This window comes from Erpetoichthys calabaricus, chromosome 12 (genome assembly GCF_900747795.2).
Source record: "Erpetoichthys calabaricus chromosome 12, fErpCal1.3, whole genome shotgun sequence".
Classification (NCBI taxonomy): domain Eukaryota; kingdom Metazoa; phylum Chordata; class Cladistia; order Polypteriformes; family Polypteridae; genus Erpetoichthys; species Erpetoichthys calabaricus.
In genome coordinates, this window is record NC_041405.2 from 139,234,714 (window position 1) to 139,245,944 (window position 11,231).

Genomic DNA, 11,231 nt, shown 5'->3' on the forward strand with positions numbered 1-11,231 from the left:
TGTAAGATGGTGCAAATGTATTCAGGTTAACTGGGAATCTGTTAGCTTGGTTAGCAATTCATTATTGTTCGGCAGCTGAAAGGGAAACAAGAAAGAATAAAGGGTTCAGAATCTTAAATAGCAAGTCATTTAAAATTAAGACAAAATTAGGATGTTCTGTTACCAGTAACAATTGCTTACTAATTAATAAAGAGGCAGGAGCCAAAACATGCAGCCACTGCAGCCCTCTAGGATCTAAGTTTGACACTCCTGACCTAGAGAGCAGATGAAGTTTAGCAGCTGATATAGTAAAGCCTGAAAAGTCTAGAAGTATAAGAATATGTGGCAAAAGATGAATAGGAACTGACGAGGAGGAGAAAGAGGTTAGTGACCAGAAAGCCTGAACATGAGGACAACACTAATACACATGCAGAAGTGACAGATTAGATCTGGGCAGAGGCCCATTAAATATAGCTTACAAGGGGTAAGATATAAACTATGCACAAACTTAATTTGAGAATATTGGCAGTTGTGGCTCTTTGATGTGAATTTAATTATTTTTAAAAATGGTATCCCACCATACAGGGGAGGATAATTTGAGGTCCTGAGACCACTAAGAGATGAGGAGTTGGGGTTTATAATATAATTTAAATAACAGAGGGTAAAGAACTGAGACAGACTTTCTGAGAGAAGAAATGGACCTAGCAGGGAGGATGATAGGGAAATGACTTTCATTTTTAAGGCACTTTCAGTCAAACCCACTATTATAAAATAATAGAACAGTTTTCTGAATCTGCTTTTTCTATTTTTAATCCTCAACAGGGCACATACAGTAATCAACTTAAGATGTACAGTATGTCTTGAAATTAAACTTATGAACCTGGAGAAAAGTCTTGCAGAAATGGAAAGATGATATAAACCTCAAATAGACTGAGACTAAGAACAAAATCAAAAGATTTATATAAACCAGTACTTTATGTAGTATTCATATTTAATGTACTTCATATAAAATTAATTGGATAGAGAAAATCAAGAGATATAAATGTCAAATGAGATAGAGGGTTAAATATACTTTGTTACTGCCACACTAACCTTAATTATTTGGAAATGAATACCAGAAATCCCCACGACCCTGAATTAAAATAGGCAGACATGAGAATGAGATGAATGCCAGAAAGGCTATGTTTACTGAATTCAGGCTTTTAAACATATTATTTTCCTCCAAACATGTTCTCATATTTTATTCTTTATTTATTTGTGTATATATGTAACATACTAAGATTCTGGGTTGTGGAAGGTGTCAGCTAGAGGTGCTCTGCACATCTGCAATGATCTTTTTCATGATTTAGTATTCTCATTTCTGTTTGTCGACTTGTCTGGACTAATTCCCTATAGCATACTAGAAGTACAGTTCACCATTCTTTCAGTTTTTTATGTTTGTATGGCATGCATTAATGTTGCCTTTTATTCCCTAAATAATGCATATCAAACCTCCTAATGCTAGGATGTAGCTTTACTATATTACTTTAGTAGGCCTGCCTTGCCATATTTCCATAATACCACCCTTTCTACAACCTGGATAGAAATGTAACATCAGGTGTATACTGACTGCCTACACACCATTGGCATTAATTGGGCCCCTCAGGTAACTTCTGGTAAGAAAGGCCTTTATAGTTTTTAGAACTGTCCTATCCTATCTTGCTCCCAATTAAAGAATAATCTATCTATCTATGATTAGACCAAAAACAAAAAACACATCAAAACAGGTAGCAAGGGAGATTCGATTTAAAGAAATCCTGATGAATTTTAATAGGAAAACACTAATATGTTAACTACAGTATTATAATACACAGATAGCCAGCAAACAGCAGGTTGGAGAAGCTGTACTTTTACCATCTTATTCAAATATCACTTATAAAAATCAGTCCAATAAACCATTTAGTTATCCTAACTGCTGCCATTTTAACTCAGTTTTGTTTGTATTTGTCTCTGAATACTTACATTTGAAAGAAGTGTCATGTAGCAGCTCACATAGCATTAATATTCCTTGTACAAACTAAAATATGTGCATGTAAATACAAGCTAAACTATATGTAAATGCAGCAAGAAACAGAACCTACATCTGCATGAATAAGCATGCATAAATAACAGTGATGTACTCATTAATATTGGCTGTGCATTAAAACAGATGACTTTATCTTCTGATTTGGGACCCTTAATAGGGACTTCTAAATAATAGCAAAAGTGCTGTTTATAAGCCCCCACCACCAGCAACACTAACAGTTAACATATGTGCTTTTACATTTTCAAACAAGAAAACTTCATGCCTGCACACTGGCAGCTAACAGTGCTGTTTCTGGATTCAAAGCTTCAAGGCCTTTTTTTGTTTTATTTCTCCCTCAACTATACTTAACACACCTGAACATACTTTTGTTTGCTTCCTTTTTTTTTTTTTGCAGTGGAAAATTTGCCTGAAGAAAAAGAACCAGTTACTGTTTCTGTAGAGCGGCATGGTCCAGATGCTCTCCAGACAGGTAACTTTTAAGTTTAATGTGCATTCAAATGTAATAAACGTGGCATAGCAAAATATTAGGACTTTTTATTATTACTTAAAATTTTGTGAAAAACATTAAGACCTAGCATTTTAAACATCAGTCATAGTTAAGACTATCACACATTTTTTACATATGGAACTGAGTTATGAAACCATCTATCTTTAAACTTAACTTATTTCAAGTCAAGTCAAGGATGGAAGTTACAAGCTTGCCTGCATGTCAACTTACTATACCAGGGACTTTAAGGCAAGAGGGAAGAACAAAGAAAACGTTTATTTTTTCTGCTACAGAGCCTAAATAAATAGCTGCTTTCTGTTGTATCCTCAAAACAAAAAAGTTTCATTTATGGTACTATAAATCTGACACACAGAGAGATAAACTGGGTGAGAGTTAGCAGCAGTGATGTTGACTAGCAAATCAACCTCTTCTGTAGTCTCAGATTAAGTGTTGGTCATAAATGAGTAATAGAAATATAAAGCATACTTTCCCCATATACTTGTGAGGTACTGGTTAAGAGACATGTGTTTCATTTGAAAAACCCAAATAAAAGTTCTCTGCAGGGAAACATTTAAAACCACTGTTCTAGCCAATGTAATTTATTGAAACTTTATATAGTACCTTTCATTAATAAGCACATAATAAGCACATAGCAAAGAATGCATTTATAAATATTGTGAAAATGATGTATAAAACAGCATTAAATAAAAACATAAAATACTGTGTAGCCCAAAGTTAAGAGTGATGAAGTCTAAAAAAATACTGCATTACTACTCAACAGTCCTTTGATTAAAATGGTTTCTGTTCAGTTTCTTTTTTAATGAGATTACTTCATAATGTGTATACTGGTCGTATTGTCCTAACTGGTCTACATTTACAAAACAAAAGGTAAAAGGCATAAATCAACAACCACACACACACAATATACGTATGTGTGAACGTCTAAGTAAGATTTAGACAGCCTTTAAGCATATGGCAGGTAGGCTGTAGCAAGTAGTTGGCCATAACCACAGAAAAGTTTTTTCCTGACAACTGAAGACAGCTTAGAATTTTCGGTGAACAGATAAAAGCCACCGCACACTGCCACTCAAAATCGCCATTGCTCCTGGCTATGGCTGGGGTGTTTCCATACAATTAGAATTTTCAGAACAGCTTTTCCTAACTCTGTGATCTGACAGTCTTGAAGACGGCTGTTCCCCTTGGGGGATGGAAGACAGCTGCCGTGTTTCATCTCCCCTCTTATTCAACACCCACTCAAAGAGGAGGCCATCATTAAGGAAACATAAATTAAAATATTTTATAGGTACAAAGACAGCTTTATTATAAGTGCCAATTGGGTGTAAACAAATATTAAATCAAAGCTTTCCTTCCTTTTTAATTTGGCAGCGTTTTGACTGTAGTGTCTGAAGTTGATCCCACCTAAGCTATTGGTAGCTGTCCAGACATGCAAGCTGCAACCATGTAGTAATATCAAAGCACAGATCCTTTAGTCTGTTTCTTTACTAAGCTTTGGTAATAGTTTTGTTTGTTTTATTGTTTTTACAGTATTTCTAAACTAAGCTTTGGTAATAGTTTTGTTTGTTCTATTGTTTTTACAGTATTTCTAAATTATATTTAAAAAAGAAAGAAAATTTCTTCGGGTCAGTAGATAAAACTGATTGGATACATAAAAGCAACCTTCAGTGTCTTACTGTTGTTACCAGTTGAGAAAAGTTGAATCACAGAGTGTGCACCTGCATACAGTGGAGGAAACCGAAATGTACAGTGAAGATCAACACATAAAACACGTCACACTGAGATTGTGGGAGCCTGCGACAAACAATGGCCAATCCTCTATAATCTTAGTCTGTTGTTTAGTCAATCACATGATTACTTCAGATATTAATTATTTCCTTTAGAACTAACGGCTTGAAACACTAGAACCTACTAAATATGTAGTTACCAAATGACTAAAAATAAGGCAATGTTCTCATCTTGTTGTTTAACCATTTGTTAACCAATATATTTCTGTTAATGCGTGTTTCTAAAAACATTTCTGTAACTTATTTTATTCGTTTTAATGGATGACCACAACAATGAGTGTGGCTTGGTAAAGATTCTTCTTTCCCTAATGCTCCATTTCTAGAAGCTATGCATGAAACATTTTAGTGTGTCCCCTTGCTTTGTTTCATTGATACTGGCTTATCCTACTTAAAGACCATACTATGTAATATTTTTTATTTGTGAAGGAATCATGCCTTCTATTGCTCCCTTTATAGAGATACATTTAACTAAATTTTAAATGTATCTCTTATGTGCTTGTAACATGTTTGTGTCTCTCCTTTTTCACTTTTAGCAAACATATCCCAGCTCTGTTCTTAAATGATTGAATATCAATTAGTCCATCCATTTTCATTAGTGATCTTGGCTGGTAAAAAAAAAACAAAAACAAAAAAAAAACAAACAACAACATTAATACAGTGTTACTATTTTGTGATTCATCTAGTGTCTCCTCATGCTCCCTTTAAAAACGCTTGATTATAATAATAATAATTCTGTACATTTGTGCTCTTCCTCATACTACAAATTTCTTTGTATTTAAAGACATATGTGTGCCGTTATCTTATGTTCTATAATGCAATCAAGATGTTATGAGGGGATCCATCAAAACTTTCCTGAAAACAGCAATTGTATTTTAGTGCCTTATTGGATTCCTATAGGACAATATAAAATTGAGTAATCTGCATGACAAAAATTTCTGCCTTTTCCTTTTACGTTTGTAAGAAATCAGATTATGATGTTACAACTTCCATATTATCTGCATTTGACGATTTTCTGTATTTCCTTTTTTTTTTTTTTTAAACTTAGAAAGCCTTTTATGAAAATGTTACATACAGTCTTGGGTGGTGCTGTGATCAGAACTGCTGCCTTATGGTTCTAGCATTCTGCATTCAAATCTTCACCTGGTTCCAGTCTGCGTAGCATTTACTTCCATGTTCTGTCCATGTCTTTATGGGGTTTATTCCATACACTCTACTTTTTCTCTCACATCCCCAAACAACTGCATGTTAGGTTGATTCCAAAATGGACAAATACGAATGTAGGAAAGTGAACTCTTTGATGAACTGGTGGCAAGTCCAGGTTGTTTCCTGCTTTGTGCCTGATAAAGCCAGGCTAGGCCTGCCATTTCCTTAAAATCAATTAAGAGTGCATCCAGTCTTAACTGTATTTGAAAGTGTTTTCCTTCTTATATGTGTTTCATACAAATCATATTAATCAATAGAATCTGCTTGTGAATTAGCTTGGTATCTCTTATTGCTCCAGTTTTTCAAAGACCAAGTAAAATAGGCATATTTTCTTGAGAAAGATTCCAGTGCCTCCTCTTGTTTGCACCTTGAAAGAGCAGAACATTAATATGTTTGTGAATAACTCTGGTTTGCTAGGATTTACATAGTTGCATGCCTGAAATATGATCTAAGTCGTTTTAAATGATTACTGTGCCTCCTTTTATTTCTCTTCTACAATATTACATAGCAGAGACCTACTGTATCATTGTGTGGTAATTCCTGTATTCAACCTAAATAACTGACCAGTGGCAAACAAGAAATGAATCAGACTTTTTTGACAGAGCCATGTTTCTTGTTAAGCAGGAAACAGTCACACAAGTAGCCAATTTTACCAATGGTGAAGTTTCTTTTAATTAATTGCCTAGATTAGCACAACAGTTTTCTGCATCATTTTCAGGATAAGGGTGTTTTGCACACATGAACAGAGCAATAAAAGGCACAGAAATATTTCATACAGATAAGCAAATATAATTAAATTAGTCTCAAGGAAATAAAATCGGCAGAATCCCTCACACATCTTTAGACACCTAACACTTTCATTGAAAATACATTTGATCTTTTATTTTATGCTGTTTAAGTTTAAATGTATAGACAGTGACATCTACAGGCACAAAAGATACAACCTCTGTTCTTTTTTTTTTCTTTCTCAAAGAAAACCTTTTCTGTTTACTATTGGGATTTTTAAAAGGTCAAACACTACAGTTTGTTCACTTTGTAAACAAAAAAGCACATTGTACAAAAAGATGAAAATGGTATCCATTACAACAGACCTGATTTCAGACCACTGTGGTATGCTGATTTAACTGTCACCTTCTATCTGTACTGTAATGAACCACAGAGTTCCTGCAGTGGAGCTGGAATCAAATTTCACTTTGGGCACAAATAAAGTTCTATCTATCTATCTATCTAAAAACAGAATTTTTGATATTTTATAAATCTTATTAGTCTTCTTTTTTCTATTTTCTAACCTAAATGGACACACACATATAACATGCACTCCAGCAAAACAGAGTCCAATTAACCTAACCAGGGCTCTAGGCAGGCATGGTGCAGCTACTAGATCACAACTGCAAGACTTGATTTAAAATCAAGTCTCAGTCATGTTTGTATGGAATGTTTACGGTATGTGTCTATGTGGGATATTACCTAGGTTTTCTTTCCACATCATAAAGTTGTGTTCATTAAATTATGTGGCACTTCTAAATTAGCCCACTGTATGTGAGTGTGGGTGCAATGGGATGTGCCTTGATTACTGATTTGCATCCATGGCTGCCTAGATGAGCATCAATTCTTCACAAACCTGAGCTGGATAACTGTGTTAGAAATGGATGAATGGATGGTTTAACATTTAAAACACTGGACAAAATGAAGGAAAAACAACCAGTAGAATTCTGGGTGAGGTAAGAAGAGAGAGTCATGACTTTGAGGACAAAATATAATAAAAACAATTCTACTGTACTCACCTCTCAATAATGCACCCAATCCCAATTTAATCTTGGACTATGGAAGACATGTATTATAGAGAGTTTTCTTGTCCTACTTTTAATCCTTAAACCAAGAACCAATCAAATATTTTTAGCAAATTGATTAAGATGTAGATGTATGATTTGTTTCTGCATTCACAGCAGAAGAGGAGCCTGGACGACAGACAGAACTGTCTTACTACACCTATGAATATGATGGTGACCCCTTTGTCGCTGAAGGTGAAGGGACTTTTGACTTTGTGGGTGAGAGGGTGCCAGAGACGGAACAAAAAGTAGAAGATGAACCACAAATACTGGAGACACAATATGCTACCACACAGTGGTAATTTCACTTTTACTTTTATCAAAGCTTATACATTATTTATATAAATTGTTTGAGGTGGTTGAGTTCTTCTCAGTTTGCTAAGCATAATTTGATCTTCACATGGTTCCATCCGTAAGGGGCTACCTACAGTACGAGACTCTGAACTACTTCAGGTTAAGGTATTAGACTGTAAATCTGAAAGTTGCTGGGTTAGACTCATCCACTAAGTCAATTTGTAACACTGAGCCAGTGTGTAGTCCAATTGTACAAATATGAGTATGTGCATAATTGCTCAGTATTGCATCAATAAAGTACAGTGCATCCGGAAAGTATTCACAGCGCATCACTTTTTCCACATTTTGTTATGTTACAGCCTTATTCCAAAATGGAATAAATTCATTTTTTTCCTCAGAATTCTACACACAACACCCCATAATGACAACGTGAAAAAAGTTTACTTGAGGTTTTTGCAAATTTATTAAAAATAAAAAAAGTGAGAAATCACATGTACATAAGTATTCACAGCCTTTGCTCAATACTTTGTCAATGCACCTTTGGCAGCAATTACAGCCTCAAGTCTTTTTGAATATGATGCCACAAGCTTGGCACACCTATCCTTGGCCAGTTTCGCCCATTCCTCTTTGCAGCACCTCTCAAGCTCCATCAGGTTGGATGGGAAGCATCATTGCACAGCCATTTTAAGATCTCTCCAGAGATGTTCAATCGGATTCAAGTCTGGGCTCTGGCTGGGCCACTCAAGGACATTCACAGAGTTGTCCTGAAGCCACTCCTTTGATATCTTGGCTGTGTGCTTAGGGTCGTTGTCCTGCTGAAAGATGAACCGTCACCCCAGTCTGAGGTCAAGAGCGCTCTGGAGCAGGTTTTCATCCAGGATGTCTCAGTACATCGCTGCAGTCATCTTTCCCTTTATCCTGACTAGTCTCCCAGTCCCAGTCCCTGCCACCACCATGCTTCACTGTAAGGATGGTATTGGCCTGGTGATGAGCGGTGCCTGGTTTCCTCCAAACGTGACGCCTGGCATTCACACCAAAGAGTTCAATCTTTGTCTCATCAGACCAGAGAATTTTCTTTCTCATGGTCTGAGAGTCCTTCAGGTGCCTTTTGGCAAACTCCAGGCGGGCTGTCATGTGCCTTTTACTAAGGAGTGGCTTCCGTCTAGCCACTCTACCATACAGGCCTGATTGGTGGATTGCTGCAGAGATGGTTGTCCTTCTGGAAGGTTCTCCTCTCTCCACAGAGAACCTCTGGAGCTCTGACAGAGTGACCGTCGGGTTCTTGGTCACCTCCCTGACTAAGGCCCTTCTCCCCCGATCACTCAGTTTAGATGGCCGGCCAGCTCTAGGAAGAGTCCTGGTGGTATCGAACTTCTTCCACTTACGGATGATGGAGGCCACTGTGCTCATTGGGACCTTCAAAGCAGCAGAAATTTTTCTGTAACCTTCCCCAGATTTGTGCCTCAAGACAATCCTGTCTCGGAGGTCTACAGACAATTCCTTTGACTTCATGCTTGGTTTGTGCTCTGACATGAACTGTCAACTGTGGGACCTTATATAGACAGGTGTGTGCCTTTCCAAATCATGTCCAATCAACTGAATTTACCACAGGTGGACTCCAATTAAGCTGCAGAAACATCTCAAGGATGATCAGGGGAAACCGGATGCACCTGAGCTCAATTTCGAGCTTCACGGCAAAGGCTGTGAATACTTGTGTACATGTGCTTTCTCAATTTTTTTATTTTTAATAAATTTGCAAAAATCTCAAGTAAACTTTTTTCACGTTGTCATTATGGGGTGTTGTGTGTAGAATTCTGAGGAAAAAAATGAATTTAATCCATTTTGGAATAAGGCTGTAACATAACAAAATGTGGAAAAAGTGATGCGCTGTGAATACTTTCCAGATGCACTGTACCTTGGAATATTATTAACAATTAAAAGACCCTATATAAAAGTTTATTTATTTGAGAGTAGCTCCTGAATGATATTTACTAGGGAACCTGGAGCTTGACACTACTATAACTTAGGAAGTATATTATAAGATTTTTTCAGAACCTTTGATTAACAGATCACTGACATGGTGGTTAATTAAATGAAATTTTAAAACACAGGCATTGAAAGCCTCTTAACATTTTCCATTTGTTTCTTTCATACACTTACAGAAAAAAATGGATTCAGATGACAAGAAGAACCACTTGTACAGTTTTTTTATATTGAAAAGATGTTGGACTGGCTTAAGTGGAAATTGACGACTATTTATGCATGAGCAAATGTGCAAGTCTGGGAACAGTTGTGGCCTTGTAATGTTTCACCATTGTGGTCCTTTTTTACCTTGTAAGGTGTATTAAGCTACACAAGACACAAAGCTGGTCTATTTGTTACATTTTAATTTGATTTTGATGTAATCTTTAAAAAATGTATTTATGTTTGTAATTATTATGAGCACACTGTTTTATGAAAAAACATGTCTGTAACTGTGATATTTATTTTTTATTAGCTATAGCATTTTTATGTTGTCCTAATTGTTTTTTTGTTACTTAAAGTTCAACCCCACAGTGTTTCTTCAATCATATTTCACCACCTACAAATTATCAAAACAAAGGAATATATGAATGTTCTAGCATAATTGTGGCTTAAAAATATAAGTTGGAAAATCAAACTTCCAGGATATTTTAGTAAAGTGGGAATTCACAAAGAGATATTTATAACCCCAGATGTCCTTAAAACATGCCACACAACATTTCTACTCTAGATGAAAGTAAATCTTTTTTGTGTTTGAAAAAATGATAGAAACAGCACATTATGTATAGGGAATACAGTCCATACCCTTCCTTTTTTATGAAAGTAATAAATAATTTCCAAAGTTATCTAGAAGGAAAATGTAGGAATAAAGACATTCTTCCCTTCCCAGCTTTTTCTAGTTGAAAATTCACAAAGTCTTGAGCAGGATATTAATACAAAATGACATAACAAACCTTCTCCTTGAAGAAAGGAGAACTTCTTCAAAACACTTGCATCATGTTAAAATAAAAAACATTTTTGGCTCAAATTGACCAGGGAAAAAAAAGCTTTATCTCTTCTGTTCTTTTTTTAACAACTTTGTAAGCTTTTTCCTTAAATGTTCTTTCTGACTTTTTGCTCCAGGACACAGTTCTTTTAGCATCCTCAGGTAGGATGACAGTTTTTTTCAGATTGTTTCCTACATTTTGGGGGTGAGCAACTAACCTTGAGATATGATTTGTAAAAAAAAAAAAATCATTTTTCTTGTGTTTCCTGCCAGTGCTTAATACATCAGTCCAAGGGTAACTGTGACGTTTGTTAATGTGGTAGGTAAAAACAAGGGTTTACATTTGGCTGGGATGTTCCTGTGCTGCACTGTGGTACTGGTAGGCAATAAAACTGAATGTAATGCACGGTGGTAGTTACAAGAAAAATATGGCCAATGTTAGAAGTCAATATCCAGTTTTTTGGGAGGAACCAGCACACCCTTTTGTGCTTATTATTTTGTGACTGTTATATAAAACTACATCCATTTTCTCAGGAAATATAAATAAGAACATGTTGTTGCACAA

General features: G+C 35.7%; 1 protein-coding gene across 3 annotated transcripts in view; it reads left to right on the top strand.

Annotated features, from left to right (window-relative positions):
- Positions 1-10,473, top strand: part of cpamd8 (C3 and PZP like alpha-2-macroglobulin domain containing 8) — a 145,481-nt gene extending 135,008 nt beyond the window's left edge. For 2 of the 3 annotated variants that reach the window (XM_028816390.2, XM_051935236.1), the window contains 3 exons: positions 2,439-2,513; positions 7,483-7,663; positions 9,822-10,473. In XM_028816390.2, coding sequence (XP_028672223.2) covers positions 2,439-2,513; positions 7,483-7,663; position 9,822 — 257 coding nt within the window. In that variant the 3' untranslated portion in view covers positions 9,823-10,473. The remainder of the gene's footprint in view (positions 1-2,438; positions 2,514-7,482; positions 7,664-9,821) is intronic. The other variant, XM_051935237.1, reaches the window with a different exon arrangement.
- Positions 10,474-11,231: the final 758 nt, after the last annotated feature.